General features: G+C 40.5%; 1 protein-coding gene across 2 annotated transcripts in view; it reads left to right on the top strand.

The window, feature by feature from the left end:
• Akr1c14 (aldo-keto reductase family 1, member C14) overlaps positions 1-16,940 on the top strand; it is a 41,570-nt gene extending 24,630 nt beyond the window's left edge. Inside the window, exons 7-12 of one of the 2 annotated variants that reach the window (XM_030247113.1) lie at positions 4,350-4,427; positions 5,434-5,556; positions 6,999-7,108; positions 7,370-7,535; positions 13,615-13,697; positions 15,328-16,940. In XM_030247113.1, coding sequence (XP_030102973.1) covers positions 4,350-4,427; positions 5,434-5,556; positions 6,999-7,108; positions 7,370-7,535; positions 13,615-13,697; positions 15,328-15,370 — 603 coding nt within the window. In that variant the 3' untranslated portion in view covers positions 15,371-16,940. The remainder of the gene's footprint in view (positions 1-4,349; positions 4,428-5,433; positions 5,557-6,998; positions 7,109-7,369; positions 7,536-13,614; positions 13,698-15,327) is intronic. The other variant, NM_134072.2, reaches the window with a different exon arrangement.
• The last annotated feature ends 1,928 nt before the right edge of the window (positions 16,941-18,868 follow it).

The following is an 18,868-nucleotide window of genomic DNA, read 5'->3' on the forward strand; positions in this document are numbered from 1 at the left end:
GTTTGTTAGTCTATGTCTTTTTATTGGCGAGTTGAGACCATTGATGTTAAGAGATATTAAGGAAAAGTAATTGTTGCTTCCTGTTATTTTAGTTGTTAAAGGTGGCATTCTGTTCTTGTGGCTGTCTTCTTTTAGGTTTGTTGAGGGATTACCTTCTTGTTTTTTCTAGGGCGTTGTTCCCGTTCTTGTATTGGTTTTTTTCTGTTATTATCCTTTGAAGGGCTGGATTCGTGGAGAGATAATGCGTGAATTTGGTTTTGTCGTGGAATACTTTGGTTTCTCCCTCTATGATAATTGAGAGTTTGGCTGGGTATAGTAGCCTGGGCTGCAGTTTGTGTTCTCTTAGTGTCTGTATAACATCTGTCCAGGCTCTTCTGGCTTTCATAGTCTCTGGTGAAAAATCTGGTGTAATTCTGATAGGCTTGCCTTTATATGTTACTTGACCTTTTTCCCTTACTGCTTTTAGTATTCTATCTTTATTTAGTGCATTTGATGTTCTGATTATTATGTGTCGGGAGGAATTTCTTTTCTGGTCCAGTCTATTTGGAGTTCTGTAGGCTTCTTGTATGTTCATATGCATCTCATTCTTTAGATTTGGGAAGTTTTCTTCAATAATTTTGTTGAAGATGTTTGCTGGACCTTTGAGTTGAAAATCTTCATTCTCATCCACTCCTATTATCCGTACGTTTGGTCTTCTTATTGTGTCCTGGATTTCCTGGATATTTTGAGTTAGGATCTTTTTGCATTTTCCATTTTCTTTGATTGTTGTGCCGATGTTCTCTATGGAATCTTCTGCACCTGAGATTCTCTCTTCCATCTCTTGTATTCTGTTGCTGATGCTCAAATCTATGGTTCCAGATTTCTTTCCTAGGGTTTCTATCTCTAGTGTTGCCTCGCTTTGAGTTTTCTTTATTGTGTCTACTTCCCTTTTTAGGTCTAGTATGGTTTTGTTCATTTCCATCACCTGTTTGTATGTTTTTTCCTCTTTTTCTGTAAGGACTTCTACCTGTTTGATTGTGTTTTCCTGTTTTTCTTTAAGGACTTGTAACTCTTTAGCAGTGTTCTCCTGTATTTCTTTAAGTGATTTATTAAAGTCCTTCTTGATGTCCTCTACCATCATCATGAGATATGCTTTTAAATCTAGGTCTAGGTTCTCAGGTGTGTTGGGGTTCCCTGGACTGGGCGAAGTGGGTGTGCTGGGTTCTGGTGATGGTGAGTGGTCTTGGTTCCTGTTAGTAAGATTCCTCCGTTTACCTTTCGCCATCTGGTAATCTCTGGAGTTAGTAGTTATAGTTGACTCTGTTTAGAGATTGTTCTTCTGGTGATTCTGTTACCGTCTATCAGCAGACCTGGGAGACAGATTCTCTCCTCTGAGTTTCAGTGCTCAGAGTACTCTCTGCTGGCAAGCTCTCTTACAGGGAAGGTGCGCAGATATCTTGTATTTGGACCTCCTCCTGGCCGAAGAAGAAGGCCCAAAACAGGACCTTTCTCAGACACTGTGTTGCTTTGGCAGTTCCCAGGTGGTACAGACTCTCACCTAAGCAGACTAAATTCCTAAGTTCCTTGGAGTCCCGGGACCAAGATGGCGACCGCTGCTGCTGTGGCTTAGGCCGCCTCCCCAGCCGGGTGGGCACCTGTCCTCCGGTCCGGAAGGTGGCCGGCTGTCCCCGGCCCACACAGGGTGCTGCCTCAGCGCCTCTGTGCTTCTGCCTGTTCCAGAGGCTGTCAGGTTCTCTGGCGCACCCTCTCACCTGTTCAGACTAATTTCCTAAGTTCGGAGGGTCTCGGACCAAGATGGCGACCGCTGCTGCTGTGGCTTAGGCCGCCTCCCCAGCTGGGTGGGCACCTGTCCTCCGGTCCGGACGGTGGCCGGCTGTCCCCGGCCCACAAAGGGTGCTGCCTCAGCGCCTCTGTGCTTCCGCCTGTTCCAGAAGCTGTCAGGTTCTCTGGCGCACCCTCTCACCTGTTCAGACTAATTTCCTAAGTTCGGCGGGTCCCGGACCAAGATGGCGACCGCTGCTGCTGTGGCTTAGGTCGCCTCCCCAGCCGGGTGGGCACCTGTCCTCTGGTCCGGATGGTGGCTGGCTGTCCCCGGCCCACAAAGGGTGCTGCCTCAGCGCCTCTGTGCTTCCGCCTGTTCCAGAAGCTGTCAGGTTCTCTGGCGCACCCTCTCACCTGTTCAGACTAATTTCCTAAGTTCGGCGGGTCCCAGACCAAGATGGCGACCGCTGCTGCTGTGGCTTAGGCCGCCTCCCCAGCCGGGCGGGCACCTGTCCTCCGGTCCGGAAGGTGGCCGGCTGTCCCCGGCCCACACAGGGTGCTGCCTCAGCGCCTCTGTGCTTCTGCCTGTTCCAGAAGCTGTCAGGTTCTCTGGCGCACCCTCTCACCTGTTCAGACTAATTTCCTAAGTTCGGCGGGTCCAAGATTTTCATTCTTGAGTGAATGTATGCATTATCATTTAAATGAAAATCCTAAACAGTAATCCTTAAGTCCCATTTCCTAATGTTATATTTGAAGCCTTGAAACCATGCTTCCTGCTTGTGAAAGAAAATGATTTCGCTGTCGTCTGCATTAGAAGCTTGGAAAAAACCCAATAACTACATTCAAGGCATGGTTTTGGTTTTGGTCCCTGTTTGTGTGTATGTGTGTGTGCATGTGTGTTCATGCATATGCAGGTGCACATGTGTGTGGTTGCACATTGCATGTGTGTGCTTATGCATACAAAAGACCGAACATAGCCACTAATGTTATTCAGAGGTCATCCATAATTTACTTGAGACGAGGCCTTTGATTGGCTTAGAATTCTGAATAGGCTAGACTGATTAGCCGAACTACCCAGGAATCCACCTCTCCCCACCTTCCCAGAGATGGCATTGCAAACGTGCACCACCACACCTGGCTTTAATTTTTTTCTCTCTGTTGTTTTACACACATTTTTGAGTTTAAACTCAGGTCATTTTAGGATTTCACTTTAATGCTTTGCCCTCTGGGCCATCCCCTCGGCTGCCTTAGTCTTTGGAAGGTGTTTCCATGCAGTTGTGGGGATTAAGCAAACTGCCATACATACTTTTCACACTGAGATTACGTCATCTCATAACTACTCTCTGAGAGGAGAGCTGGTGGGACACACCCTGGGTGGCTGTCTTCCTTGATTTTAGCTGTCAGTTTGAAAGTGTCCAAAGTCATCTGAGGAAGTCTCAGTTGGGGAATTGCTCAGATTGTATTTGCCAGAGGCCCGAAGTGCCATCCCTTTGTGGGCGGTCCTGGCCTGTATAAGGAAGTTAGCTGATGACTGAGGAAGGGAACAAATGTGTAAATAGCATTCCTACATCTTTTATGCTGATGCTGCAGTTTTGTTGTTGTTGTTTTTTTTTTTTTTTTTTCCGGTTGGTTGGTCCTGCTTTCCCACACTGATGGGTCATTATGGAGACATGTAGACATTATGTAAAACCCTTCCCTCTCCAGTTGTTTTCAGTCATGGTGTTTATCTCAGAAACATAATGCAAACTAGAACATCTGGTTTTCATACTACCAGCCCTTGGAGATTTGGCGAATATTATTTCTTTTCATAGCTTCATGGTGGAGTTTTGTACATGGCACTTAGCCCATAGTAACTGTGTTACTCTTGCTATAAAATTATCAAAACCTTAAGCTAGATTGTGCAATGAAAGCAATTATGTTACATAACTGGAAAGTCCAAGCCACAACGAATACATTTAGAGGCATGAAGTAGCCTCGGCTTCAGAAATATTTTCTCTATCTCGTAGCTCTACATCATGGTTATTTAGTTTGGGGATATCATTTATTATTGGTAGGAAATATGGACTTGTGGCAATTCAAGAGTCATGGTTAATAAAACTTGAGAGCTATTCTGGCTTTCTAATACCTATATTAATCCTGAAAAGAAAGTCTGACTGATGTCCCAGTTTAATTGTGCGTGCCTTTACACAAACATATGTATGTACTGGGATAAGGGACTGTTTTTCTCAAGTCATGAACATAATTCATGATTACAAGATATAAGGTCTATATAACTACCTGATTTACCAAAAAGACAGAGACATTTTCTGATAGGGAAATATAAAGGCTGAAATAATAACAAAGAAATCATACAAGACACCATTAAGACATGAGAGAAATGCATTTCTAATTGTATTGAAAATATAAAATATTAGAGTATGCCAATCTTTAAAGAGTAGTCCCTTGTCACTCCAAATGCAAAACATCTAAAATATCTAAAATAATGTCCTACTTACTCAGTAAAGGCTTTCTAGGCCAGACTTTGTAGGACTTGACAGTGTGGTAACTTGACTTCAGAGATGTCTCTAAAATGAATGATTCTGTTACAGCCTGGAGATAAACTATTTCCACGAGACGAACATGGAAAACTGTTGGCTGAAGCAGTGGATCTCTGTGACACATGGGAGGTGAGTCCTTGGAGGAAAGAGCACAGAAGGGGGAACTGTGGGGGAGGGAGAGAGAGAGAGAGAGAGAGAGAGAGAGAGAGAGAGAGAGAGAGAGAGAGTCAGTCAGGGATGACAGCCACCTGTGAGAATGGAATGTAGGAATGTACCTTGCTCGATCTAGAATTGCAAAATTTCAAAAGTGGTGCTATGTTGGGATTTCTTGTTAGAATACGAGGGGAGAAGAACTGAGCTTAGGAGTCTCTTTCCAACCACATGTTGAAATGTAAGCTATTTCTTTTTTATTTGATATATTTTTAAAATTTTATTATTATTATTATTTCTTTTTTCTTTCTTTCTTTTTTTTTTTACACTCTAAATTTTATTCCCCTACCAGTCCACCCTCTGACTGTTCCATACCTCATACCTCCTCCCTGACCCCGAGGATGTCCCCACCCCTACCCCCACTAACCGGACTTCTAAACTCTCTGGGAACACTAGTCTCTTGAGGGTTAGGTGCATCTTCTCTGACTGATCCTAGACCCAGCAGTCCTCCTCTGTATATGTGTTGGGAGCCTCATATCAGCTGGTGTATGCTGCCTGGTAGGTGATCCATTGTCTGAGAGATCTCAGGGGTCCAGGTTAATTGAGACTGTTGGTCCTCCTACAGGGTCACACTCCTCCTCAGCTTCTTCCAGCTTTTTCCTAATTCAACCACAGGGGTCAGCAGCTTCTGTCCATTGGCGGATGCAAATATCTGCATCTGACTCTTTCAACTGCTTGTTGGGTCTTTTGGAGGGCAGTCGTGATAGGTCCTTTTTTGTGAGCACTCCACAGCCTCAATAATAGTGTCAGGCCTTCTCAAGGACACAGGAATTCTTTTTTGCTTTCTTTTCCTCTGTCCTTTATTTTCTCCTCCAGTCTCTTGAGGGTTAGGTGCATCTTCTGTCTGAACACTTCCCCAGTGTTTCTTGAAAGCATCCACTTTAACAACTGCCCAATTTACCCTCCACGCTCTTTTTCTCCACAGGCCATGGAAAAGTGTAAAGATGCCGGACTGGCCAAGTCCATCGGAGTGTCGAACTTTAACTTCAGGCAGCTGGAGACGATTCTGAACAAGCCGGGGCTCAAGTACAAGCCTGTGTGCAACCAGGTGAGTCCTTTCCACCTCTTGGCCTTTTATGCCTAAATTTGTTCTTCCTACACCACTGATTTGTTGTCTAGTCCTGTTCATTTAACTTTCATGGGATAAAAATTCTAAGAATGGAGTCTCTCTTACAGGACATAGAAGACCCTTCATTACAACTCTGCTTGAGAAAGACAGTGGAACACTTGGGGCAAACACCTGGCTAATTGGATATAAGAAGTAGAAGAGGGAAATGCTGTCAAAGTTGGCAGCAGTTATAGTGTGACTTCTGAGAACAGGGTGCTTTTTCTCTCCATGTATGAGATTAGATTGGAGGAAAAACGATGCTGTGGAGGGAACTGTGCACAGGAGGAAAGGTTCTGGAAACACAGCTTGGGCAGGAAACAGTGATAAAGTGCAAGTAAAGATCAATGGCTGTGCCCTTGGTCCTGATGCATCCAACTTCAGTTGTGTTAACCGAAGTCATAGCTACAGAGAAATTAACGGGCAGCTATCGAATTCATGCAAATCTGTGAGATATCTTATCTGGTTAGCATGAAGCCATACTGAGGAATTTTGGGCAGACCACTTTGAGCTGATCTTACCACTGACCATATATATCATAGTTGATTCCTTCCTGCATTCTAACAGGAAATCAACTGTTCAAACACACACAAGCACAGACAGACAGACAGACAGACAGACACACACACACACACACACACACACACACACACTCCAGCACATATATGGAGGTCAAGGGATTGTAGGAATTGGTTAGTTTTCTCTTTCCACCATGTGGGTCACAGGAGTGGAAATCACTTGATGGCAAGTGCTTTAATCTGCTAAGCTGTTGCACCATTATCTATGTAAGATAATGTAAATAGTAGTAGTTTGCCTTTGAATAAAGATCAACTTGAGTAAATGGATTTGAGTACTCTCTTTTCTTCTCTGTATTGTGATGGACTTAAGGACTTCTTACATTAATATGGATGCTATCAATTGGCACTTTGTCTTCACACATGCCATTATGAGCCTTTGGCCAAATTGCCTCTGCTGTGATTTACTATACAGGTTTGCAAGAATCCTTTCCTTGCTCCTGTTCTAGCATCTACCAAGCCTAAACAATTACGTTTAGTTCAGTAACAGTTTTCTAGACTTAACTCTCAACTGACTTAGACGGATAGGCGTTTAAATTTCTGAGAAGATCTGAGATGATATCGACTACTAAAAAATTATTTAGCATCTAAGAAATGGCCCATAGAATTGTTTCTTCTTGAGTATATATTTAAAAAAAAACCCTTTCTACAAGAAAGACATATTAAATTCATTTTGTTAAAGTGATTGCTACTAATGTTTTTATTTTTCACTTCAAATTTCTATTTTACTTTTTAAGAGTTTAATTTCTCTTATTTTGGTGTTTCCATTTCGTACTAATACAAAGCTTCATATAATCTGTCTTTTATCAGGTAGAATGCCATCTTTATTTAAACCAGAGCCAAATGCTGGACTATTGTAAGTCAAAAGACATCATTCTGGTTTCCTACTGCACATTGGGAAGTTCACGAGACAAAATCTGGTCAGTACCAAAGACAACAGCATATTTCAAGCATCATTGTTGAAATATGTTTAGATCTATAACAGTTTCTAGATCTAATTCTCAATGGATTTCAGAGGGATTGGTATTTAAATTTCTGAGAAGATCTGACATGATATTAGCTCTATTGACCTAGCAGAGAACAGTTGTATATTTATGGTCTGCACACCTGTTTTGTAAGCCTCCTAACACAAAGGTAATTTGAATTTCAGGAGTTCAGCATTTTTTTAATTTCCCTTCCAGGGTGGACCAGAAAAGTCCAGTTCTCTTAGATGATCCAGTTCTTTGTGCCATGGCAAATAAGTACAAGCAAACACCAGCACTGATTGCCATTCGTTACCAATTACAGCGTGGAATTGTGGTCCTGACCAGGAGTTTCAAGGAGAAGCGGATCAAAGAGTTCATGAAGGTGATGACAGAGCTGTAGGAAGCATTTGTGGAATATCCTGTCTTAGGGTTACTATTGCTGTCATGAAACATTATGACCAAACACAACTTATGGAGAAAAGGGTTTGTCTTTTTTTTTTTTTTTTTTTTTTTTTTTTGGTTTTTCGAGACAGGGTTTCTTTTTATAGCCCTGGCTGTCCTGGAACTCACTCTGTAGACCAGGCTGGCCTCGAACTCAGAAATCTATCTGCCTCTGCCTCCCGAGTGCTGAGATTAAAGGCGTGAACCACCACACCCAGCAAGGGTTTGTCTTTTACTTGCACATCACAGTTCCTCATCAAAGAAAGTCAGGATAGAAACTCAAAGAGGGTAGGAACATGGAGGCAACAATTGATGCAGGGGCCATCAGGAAGCACTGCTTACTGGATAGTGTCTCATGGTTTCCTTAGCCTGCGTTCTTATGGAACTCAGGACAAACAGCCCAGGGATGGCATCACCCACAATGGGCTAGGCCCAATCACCAATTAAGATACAGTGCAACTGAATATTATGGAGTCATTTTCTCAGGTGAGTTCCCTCCTTTCAGATAATTCTAGCTTGTGTCATGTGTGACATAAGACTAGCCAGTACACATCCTTAACACGGGTCCTCCATTGTTGCAGTAAATCTTCAACCCAAATATGGCCCGGCAGTGAAAACACAACTCAATTAATATGAATACATGTTGTAAGCCTAGACTGGGCAGATCTACTGCTACACTACCATCTTCCACATCTATGAGATCTTTTAGAACTTGCGGTTTCTCTAGACCACGTGTTTCTGCTCTACTTTTCTTCTTCTTCCTCCTCCTCTGTGTCCTCTCCCTCTTCCATTTTCTCCTCCTCCTTCCTCTCCTTCCACCTCACCTTCCCTTTTATCTGCCCAATCATCAGCTCTCCTTTATTTTACAAATTAAGGTGGGAAGCAGGTTTATAGGAAATCACCTAGTGCTGACTCAATCCTTGATTGCGGCCACTCACAGGAGAACGGAATTAACATCAAATATAATTAGCTCCAGGGCTATCCACAACATTTCCCCCTTTCAAATTAAAAGACTTTTATCTCAGATATAATTGAACATAACTATTATTTTGTAATTTATAAAATACAAGAGACATAACACCCAGTCCATCATCTCTGTTAATTAAATAGAACCTCTGACATCTATCCTTACTTAAAAGACTATAGTTCTGGACCTGGCTATGTCTTGGCTTTAGACTGAAAGCCATCTGAAAACCATCCTCTCAAATCTGTTCCTCTCAAAGTAAAAAGCCTGGGTTGGTTAGTAGACTATGTAGTTTTTCAACACCATCAGAAATCCAAGAACGATTGGTATTAACTGAAAATATATAGGAAGCCTAACATAGCTTCCAAAACTTAGCCAATTTATAGAGACTGCTGATCACTTAGACAGTGCCTTACTTCAACACATTGGAGCATCGGTCTTCAGCCTACTGGACAATGTCATCTGACAGACTTAGAGAAACAGTAATATTAAGGACTAGCCTACTCTGTCTCAGCAGAGTCGAGCTATCCTGACCTGTAATTGTGCCCCTCCTTTGGACTGTAGATGAAATGGGCAATTCTTGTCCACTGGCTATTTTGCCATAACTGGAATAACTCAAAGATGCTCAGTTTCTTCTTTGAATCCAAGACAGTTAAAGCTGTCAGGAGCAGACTAGTCTCAACAATGAGTAAATTAATAATCATTAAACATCAGATTCTGTGGACTTCTGATGTTTTAAAAAACCAACTATGTGAAGTAATCTAGACTGTTTTCTATTTACTACTCTCAGCCATTTCTAATTGAAATAACTGAAAACAGCCTAAAAATAAACTCAGAGCCATGAATTTCCTATTTGGCTCTTAACTCACAGGCTTAAACATCTCAGATCTATTTATAATAACAATAGAAGGACTGGGTCCAAGCCCTGTACTTCAAAATTTTTAGCATCAAAGACAACCTATAATAATCACTCCCAGCCCCAAAGCTTAGGGAACTGGGATGAAGACTCTTCAGAACTTCTCCAAGCTAAATATGGGCATTGACATATTTCTGAAGGGAGGGGAAAGGGTAGGGAAATGGGGGAGTTAGTTGGTCATAAGAAGGCCACACCAATGATTGATTAGTCTCTGTGTCTGTGTACTGACTGGATCTGAATGAAAAACCAAAACAGCAGGAGTTCAGGCAGGTCAAGTCAACATGTCTGATGATGAAATTCACCAAGGCTATATATTCTGTAATATATAAATCTCAAAAGGAAATTTTAGTATCATCAAGATAACCTTTTTGTTTGATTCTCTGGAATCTAGTTCTCAGGGGGTCTCCCTCTATCAAATCTGATCCATATAACTCTGGAAGGTGTAAATACCTTAATCACCTTTTCCAAAAACACAAAGACAAAACCTTTCCCCAAATCAGCATATCCTTTAGCTGGTAACCAGGAAAACCTTTAGCTTGCCCTCTGTCCCAGAGGAACAGTAGAACAACCACAATACTCAAAACCACACACAGCTTTTAGCCTATTTAGGCCTTTCTAATTTATCATGTCAGGATTTAACCCCAAAATTCCTGTGGAGCCCAAGTTAGACATAATATTAGTCTCCTGCAAACTTTATTATACCATCTTTAAAACGATTGATTCACTCTATTTTCCTTTCCTTTTCCTCTTCCTTTTCCCTTTCCTTTCCTCTTTTTTCCCTTTTTCCTTTCCTTTCTTTTCCCCTTTCCTTTCTATACCTTCTTATACGAGGCAGCTTGTCAAACCAGGATTTAAACCCAAAATTCCCATGGAGCCCACATTAGACAGAATATGAGTATCCTGTAAGACTTATTAGATCAATATATCTTTTTTCCTTTAAAATTTTTTATTAGATATTTTCTTCATTTGCATTTCAAATGCTATCCCCTCTCCTAGTTTCCTCTCTGAAAGTCCCCCATACCCTCCCCCTGCCCTGCTTCCCAATCCACCCAACCCACTCCTGCTTTCTGGCCCTGGCATTTCCCTGTATTGGGGCATATAATCTTCACAAGACCAATGGCCTCTCTTCCCATTGATGACCGACTAGACCATCCTCTGCTACATATGCAACTAGAGACAAAAGCTCTGGGGGCGGGGGGGGGGTACTAATTAGTTCATATTGTTTTCCTCCTAGAGGGTTAAAGACCCCTTCAGCTGCTTGGGTACTTTCTCTAGCTCCTACGTTGGGGACCCTGTGTTTCATCCAATAGATGACTGTGAGCATCCACTTCTGTATTTGCCAGGCACTGGCATAGCCTCACAAGAGCAATATCAGGGGAGCAATATATTTTTATACCACCTGTAAAGCAATTAATTCAAACTTCCACTAATATCTATTATACCATCTATCTTTGTACTCTCTACCAGGAGCCACAGCCATTTATTTAATTAATACCTATTATAATATCTATCTGTTATGCTCTCTACCTGGAGCCACAGACTTCTATTAATTAATACCTGTTCATAGCAGGCGATTATCACTGCTCTCTCTACTTGGAGTCAGTGACTAATATTACCTATCTAGTTCTGAACTGAAGTTGAAATTTCCTAGAGTTAATACCTCTCTGCCTAGAGCAGCCATCCTGTTTGTTGTGCTCTCTACCAGGAGCCACAGACATTTATTTAATTAATACCTATTATAGTATCTATCTGTTATGTTCTCTACCTGGAGCCACAGACTTCTATTAATTAATATCTGTTTATAGCAGATGATTATCACTGCTCTCTCTACTTGGAGTCAGTTGCTAATATTTCCTATCTAGTTCTGAACCGCATGTGAAAGTTCCCATCTTTAAGTACTATTCCTGCTATAAGAGGCAGCTTGTCAAACCAGGATTTAAACCCAACCCATGAAGCCCACGTTAGACAGAATATGATTACCCTGTAAGACTTATTAGGGCACTCTCTACCTGGAGCCACAGAGTTATATTAATTAATACTTGTTCACAGTAGGCAATTATCACTGCTCTCTCTTCTTGGAGTAAATGACTAATATTTCCTATCTAGTTTCAAACTGCAGGTAAAATTTCCCATAATTAAGTATCAAAAGGTTATAGTTCTCTCTTTATATCAATAAATTACCTGATCCGGAGCCCTTTGTACCTTTGTCTTTATTCACAGGGAGGAGCTGAGTGTAGAAAGATACGAGTTGTCTGTGTCCCTGTTTGGGAGAGGGGAGCGAAGGATAGAGGGAAGTAAACACAAAAAGGCTCTCTTGGGCATAGATGCCCCTCTGACGTTCTCTGTAGGTCCCTCAAACCCAGTCAGCGTCAAATCCATACTGCTGCAGCCTAGGTCATGGCCCAAGTCCCATTCAGGGGCCAATCAATACATTGGGAGCCATTTTGTTGTAGTAAATCTCCAACCCAAATATGTCCCGGCAATGAAAACACAACTCAATTAATATGAATACATGCTTCGAGCCTAGACTGGGCAGATCTACTGCTACACTATCATCTCCCACATCTATGAGATCCCTTAAAACTTGTGATTTCTCCAGGCCATGTACTTCTTTTCTGCTTTTCTTCTTCTTCCTCCTCCTCTGTGTCCTCTCCCTCTTCCATTTCTCCTTCTTCTTCCTCTCCTTCCACTCCACCTTCCTTTTTATCTGCCCAATCATCAGCTCTCCTTTATTTTACAAATTAAGGTGGGAAGCAGGTTTATAGGAAATCACCCAGTGCTGACTCATTCCTTGATCACAGCCACTCAAAGGAGGACAGAATTAACATCAGATATAATTAGCCCTCAGGCTACTCAAAACACTCCATAATCTCTCAGAATACTTCTGTGCTTTATCAGGAGTTAGCTTTTCTTTCCACCATGAATCCAAGGCATTGCATTCAGGGCTTATGGCTTTCACTTGATGAACCATTTTGCTGGCCTGGACTCAATTTTGCCATTTTTGTTCTGTCCACCCTTACATTTTCAAGAGAGTGAGGCTTCTCTACTGATTGGGCTGTTGTCAGTACTACCTAAACTTTCCTTCAGATAGTTTTTATTTTACTCTTTAGCTAACTAGCTTAGGCTGTGTCTTGTTACACAACACATTTGTTGTAGAGTGGCGTATTCTAAAGATGGTTGCTATTTGCTTTCATCTGAAGGGTTATTGAAATCTCTCTCTCCCTCTCCCCCGTTCTCTCTCTCTCTCCCTCCTCTCCTTCTCTCCCTCTCTCCTCTCTCCCTCTCTCCCGAACTCCCTCCCTCCGTCTGCCTCTCTGTCTCTGTCTCTGTCTCTGGACATGGTATGTTATGTATCCTGGATGTCAGACAACCTTGGATGTCAGTTTTCACTTTTCACCTTGTTTGATACAGAGTTCCTTTTATGCATGGCTAACATTGGGTTAATTGGATGTCATAATTTGGTTTCTGTTGCTGGCATAATACCATGACCAAAAGCAACTTGGGAGCAGAAAGGGTTTTTTTTGGCTTACACTTCAAAGGCACAGTACATCGTTAATAGTTTTTTCAGCTGTTCAGATACTGATTTCCAACATAGCTTATAGTAGTTTTATAGATTCATAAGATCATTAGTCTGAATATGTTGGGAGCTAGTGATGAAAAATTTCATGTTTAATCTCCCTAATTTAGATAAGATGTTTTGAAGCCAATTCCTATGCTCTTTGCTGATGACTTCATTAGCATTTGACAATTTATAAATTAAACTATATAAAACAAATTCTCTCACTGTATTACTAATGGGATATAGGAGTCTCTGTCCATACATCTTACTAATCTGTAGTGTTAAAACACATTTTTAAATAATTATTTTCAGTATTCTAAGTTCATTATCTCTGTTTGGTCTCTAGTTTCTCATTGACTTGTAGTTGTGTGGTTTTAATCTTTTATATAAGAACATGAGTTCATTTTTTTCCATTTGTTATTCTTTAATGATTTGAATGTTTTATTTGATATCTTCAAAATATTTAGGATATGTCTCCTGTGTTTTCAATATTGCCACTGCCAACACTGTTGAATTTACTTGGATTTTCCATATTAACAATATGTAATATAAAAGTAATAAAATTTCTACTTCTGTGATAGGTTTTTGAATTCCAGTTGGCTTCAGAGGACATGAAAGTCCTGGATGGCTTGCACAGAAATTTAAGATACAATACTGCGAGTTAGTAAGTACCTTTGGTCATTGCACTGCTTCAATTTGCTTTTTGAGTTGTACTGTAATATGCTAAGTTACCCCAATATTCATAATAAAAAGACTAGTGTGAGTGGGGAATGAGCCTCTCTGGGAGTTCTTACAGATTATCTCTAGAGCTCTGTTCAATGGTGGAACTAGGGTCAGCTTTTCTCATCTGTGCCCCTCTGCAGTGTCTCAAGTCACTGAACTTCTGGATAATACAATTCCTTCATTGAAACCGAACCTCCGTGTAGGTTTTTTGTCTTCTACAGCTATGTCATGGGGCAAATACTTTGCCATATAGAAAAATTAAATGTTTCTAAAAGTAAGCTGATGACACCTGCTCCCTGCCTATCTCAGAATTTTTCTGTTAACCACATCAAAGGTATTGTTTTCGATGTCACTGTCCTAGTTGAACTCTCTTATCTCTTTCATATGGATTTGTTTTTGTTTTCTGAGTTATTTATTTATTTCATGTATGTGGGTATACTGTCTCTGTCTTCTCTCATACTAGAAATGTCCATTAGAGATGGTTCTGAGCCTTTACATGTTTGCTGGGAATTGAACTCAGGACCTCTGGAAGAGCAATCAGTGCTCTTAACCATGAGCTGTCTCTCCAGCCTGACCTCACATGGAATTGTTAATTACACCTTGAAAATTTATGTTTTTAATAGACTCAGACCTCTCAGTTCCTTTTGCTTCACATTTGTTCAGCACTCAAAGCTACAATTGTATGAAACCAGCTGATCTTTGAGAGGTGAATAGAAACTACTGTTTTACATTTCAGACACACAGAGATCTCAATGCAGAGAACAGAGATATCTTAGATTAGTGAGATAAGAAACCAAAGAAAAACCCTGGGGAGATTCCCACTGTTGGAAAAAATTGAAGTCAACAGATGGTTTCTAGTTTTCCTTCATGCTGTAAGGTTGTAGGAACTAACCAAAGACATAACCCATAAATGAGTTTAGGCAGGGGTATTTCTTCTGCCCATGGGAATTTAGATTCACAATAGAATGTGTATGAAGTAAGAATAGCCTGATGAAAAATTATATCTGCTTAAAAAATAGCAGATACTGCATTAATAATCTTTTGATTTGTACAGAGGACAGATAAGAATGAAGTAGAGACTATAATGCAAAAATAGAATGGTAAGCAGAGAGGAATTATTCCTATCTTTTTAGAATGATCGTTGTCAGTTATATTTTGTGTCCATAGTAAAGTATGAACATCACAAAATTCCACAGTATGCTTCTGGAGTAAGGAACTCAAAATTCTTAAACTGGGCAAGGTGGTACACAACTGTAACCCTAAGACTAAGTGGTGGAGACAAGACGGTCATAAGCTCTAGATCGTTGTCAGCTATGTATGAGTTTGAGGCCAGTCTGGGTTATGTGAAACCCTGTCTATAAAATTGAAAAAAAAATCATTTATAAACTTAACATACTAAGTCTCTGTGTTAGTTAGGGTTGCTACTGCTGTGAAGATGTAGTATGACCTAAGACACTTGGGGATGAAAGGGTTTATTGTCCTAGCCTTTATACTGACCAACATTTGGATTTACCTTCCTTTAAAACAAGGAATTAATCTCTTACATTATGCATCTTTTTTTCTAATTTTAGTTTTGATGACCATCCCAATCATCCATTTACTGATGAATATTAACATGGTGGCCTTTGCCAGCATTTCTATCAGAAGATCTGCTGATGCATCATGATATGAGAGATATCTTGGATACTGGTGACTGAACACATCCCTTCTCATCAGATCACTGTATCTATTAATTCACAGTCAGATGGAGCAAAGTCCAAAGAGCTATGAGGGAAGCCATATTTTTGTCACACGCTGAAATGGAACACCACGTTGCTTTTCCTATTCTTGTGTTTTTAAAGATTCATTTATTTTATTTTACATATGTAAGTGTACATGTATGTATATCTCATGAATGTCTGTGTCTATGAAGGGAAGAAGAGAGTTATAGGTCACTTGGAACTGGAGCTACGGATGATTGTGAATCACCATGTGGGCACTGGGAGCCAAACCTAAGTCTTCTGTTAGAGCAGCAAGTGCCATTAAATGCCGAGCCATCTCATTAGGTCCCACTCTAAAGATTCTTGCCTGCTACTATTTCTAGAACCTCAATGTTTTGTTTTCTTCTGATTTCTGACACCAACCTGTTTTGCTAGAAGTTTTGGGCATGAAGTCATTGTTGAGGATAATCATTGCAAAGGCATCTCTGGGTGGGAATTTGAAGGATTTTTCAACATTAAGGGAATTAATTGTTAGTGGTTATTGATAAGTAAATATTCCTCATGTGCTTTGAGGAAGAAGAAAATACTCCATAGCTCTTCGCTTTTTCTTATTTTGGAGGTAAGGCACATGTGAGGAGTGACCAAGAGACTCAGGGTTCTCTCCAGCAACCCAAGAACCAGAGCTCCAAGAGCCTGGGGAGTATGTTCTCCTTGTGGGAAATTTGGGAGGTTGGTAAGAAGAGAACTAATCTAAAAGCATCATCATGGCTCAGATGTAGGGAAGTTGAGAAGAAAGCTGAATATGTCTCTGCTTGGGAAGTATCTTTTTTGGTAATTACACGTGACAGTAAAAGGAAAATCTACAGATTTCATTCAAGACAGACTGCTAGACTGGATGTTTATATTTTCAAGGGATTCAGAAGTTGCATTACTGAGCTATGTTAGAAGAAACCAATTCACATGAGTATAAACTCCATATTCAAGTTTTCTCTGATTTAAAAGTCGGTTTTCTGAAACATGATCTCATATGTTTATAGGTAAACGAGTCAGACTTACAAAAGATCTCAAAGTTACTAAATTGTATAGTCGAATTAAGATTAAAAGAATATATTTGATGAGACAAGTTATTTAAATTTTCAAAAATTATATGAAATACTGTATTTGAATCAGCAGTGTTTAAGGAAGTTGTTAACATTTAGTCATCTTTTTTGCACAAAGAGTATCTTCAGAGAAATCAGAGAGAAAAGATAGTATGTTTATAGAAGATTCAGAATAATGTGGAGGTAAATATTGTTTAGAATATAGTTGGATTTATATATTTCATTAATAAATGCCTCAAATAAGAACTTTTCAAGACTGTTTCCCTTTATATACCCCTAACTGGTGTGGCACTTGCTATGTAGACCAGAATGTTATAGTACTCACAGAGACCCAACTAGAAATTTCTGTCTCTAGAATGCTCAGATTAAAGGCATATACTAATATATATATTATATATTTGATGACTCTTATAGAAAAGGGGAAATTATCAATAAGCAATAAAAATTACTAGTTACCTATTGACAATTCTTATAAAATATGAATGAATAACAATAAAATTCTATGAAATTTATTGAAATGTGCTGACACAATGAAACTGTCATTTTTATTAAATGAAATAACATGTATAAATGTTATAACAGGGAATATGGGACATCTCAAAATGTATTAAACAACAGATTAAAAACTAGACACTTATATTGTGATCACAGACTCAAAGTCAATGGAGTCAATAAGTCAGTTCTAAACCAACCAAAAGTTTCCAAAGTAATATCAAACACATGCTTAGACATATGCTTTTGTGGAGGTTTATAAGATGGTTAGATAAAAATTTTACATAACATTGATAAATCAAAATGAAATTACTCTTAAATAGAAAGAGAAATGGAGAAGTTTGTCTTCTACATATCAAGGCTGACTTTGAACATTATAAAGTGTGTACAGAAATTAAATACATTAGTGCTGGAGTGATGGCTCATTCAGAAAAATGCTTGCCTTGAAGCCATGAAGACTGGAGTTTGACCCCAGAACCCACATTTCAAAAGCCAGATATGTTAACACACCACTTGTAAATTTAGTGTCAGGGAGGCAGAGACAGGTATATCCATGGCTTCCTAGCCTACTTGGCAGATTACAGAGCAGTGAGAGATCATGTCAAAAAAAAAAAAAAAAAAAAAAAAATGAAAGCAAAACCCCAACCAGAAAAATGAATAGCACCTTAAAAATACCAACTAAGGCTTCCAGTCGGCATCAGCCCTGTGCCACCTTAGGCACAAACTCTGCGGTCATCCCAAGGTCCCCAGAGGATTCTCCACGACTCTCCAAGCCACAGGCGCCCTAGCACACCCAGGATCTTAGGATCACTGGTGAGTGGAACACAACATCTGTTCTAAAACAACCCAGAGGGGCTTGTGCTAATAGGAACAGGAACAAAGGAAACTCACCTGCCCAAAACCTGCCTGCCCAGCGACTGGGGTTTCTTTCAGTTGGTGCCAGCCCCGTGCCACGTTGGGCACGATCTTGGCCAATGGTCCCATGGTCCCCAGAGGACTCTCTACATCACAGGTGCCCTAGCACACCCAGGATCTTAGGATCACTGAGGAGAGTCGGCCTCCAGAGAGGGCTCTGATCCAGGGACTCAGGTGAGAGTGCAATCTTGTATCCCAGGTCTCACAGAGACCAGTCTGCACAGGAGAGCATGTGGGCCCCAGAAGCAACAGAGCTTCTTGGAGAGGGTCCTTTCAGGCCTTCATCCTCAGCCAAGCGGCAGAGCTGAGACCCAGACCTCTGGGCACCTTCCCTGCAAGAAGAGAGCTTGCCTGCAGAGAATGCTCTGACCACTGGACTCAGGAGAGAGTTGGACACCCAGGAGTGCTGACAGAGGCTAACAGGATCACAGAAGGAATAAGCTCCAGCCAAAGACAGCTAGAACATCTAACACCAGAGATTACCAGATGGCGAAAGGCAAACATAAGAATCTTACTAACAGAAACCAAAACCACAGGGCATCATCAGAACCCAGTACGCCTAACACAGAAAGTCCTGGATACCCCAACACACACACGAAAAGCAAGATTCAAATTTAAAATCATAATTCATGATGCTGGTAGAGGATTTTAAGAAGGACATTAATAACTCACTTAAAGAAATACAGGAGAACACTGCTGAAAAGGTACAAGTCCTTAAAGAGGAAGCACAAAGACCCCTCAAAGAATTATAAGAAAATACTGCTAAACAGGTAGAATACCTTAAGAGGAAACACAAAAATCCCTTAAAGAATTACAGGAAAACACAACCAAGCAGGTGATGGAATTGAACAAGATCAAAAAAATGGAAGTAGAAACAATAAAGAAAATCCAAAATGAGACAGCGC

This window comes from Mus musculus, chromosome 13 (genome assembly GCF_000001635.26).
Source record: "Mus musculus strain C57BL/6J chromosome 13, GRCm38.p6 C57BL/6J".
In the NCBI taxonomy this organism is placed as follows: Eukaryota; Metazoa; Chordata; class Mammalia; order Rodentia; family Muridae; genus Mus; species Mus musculus.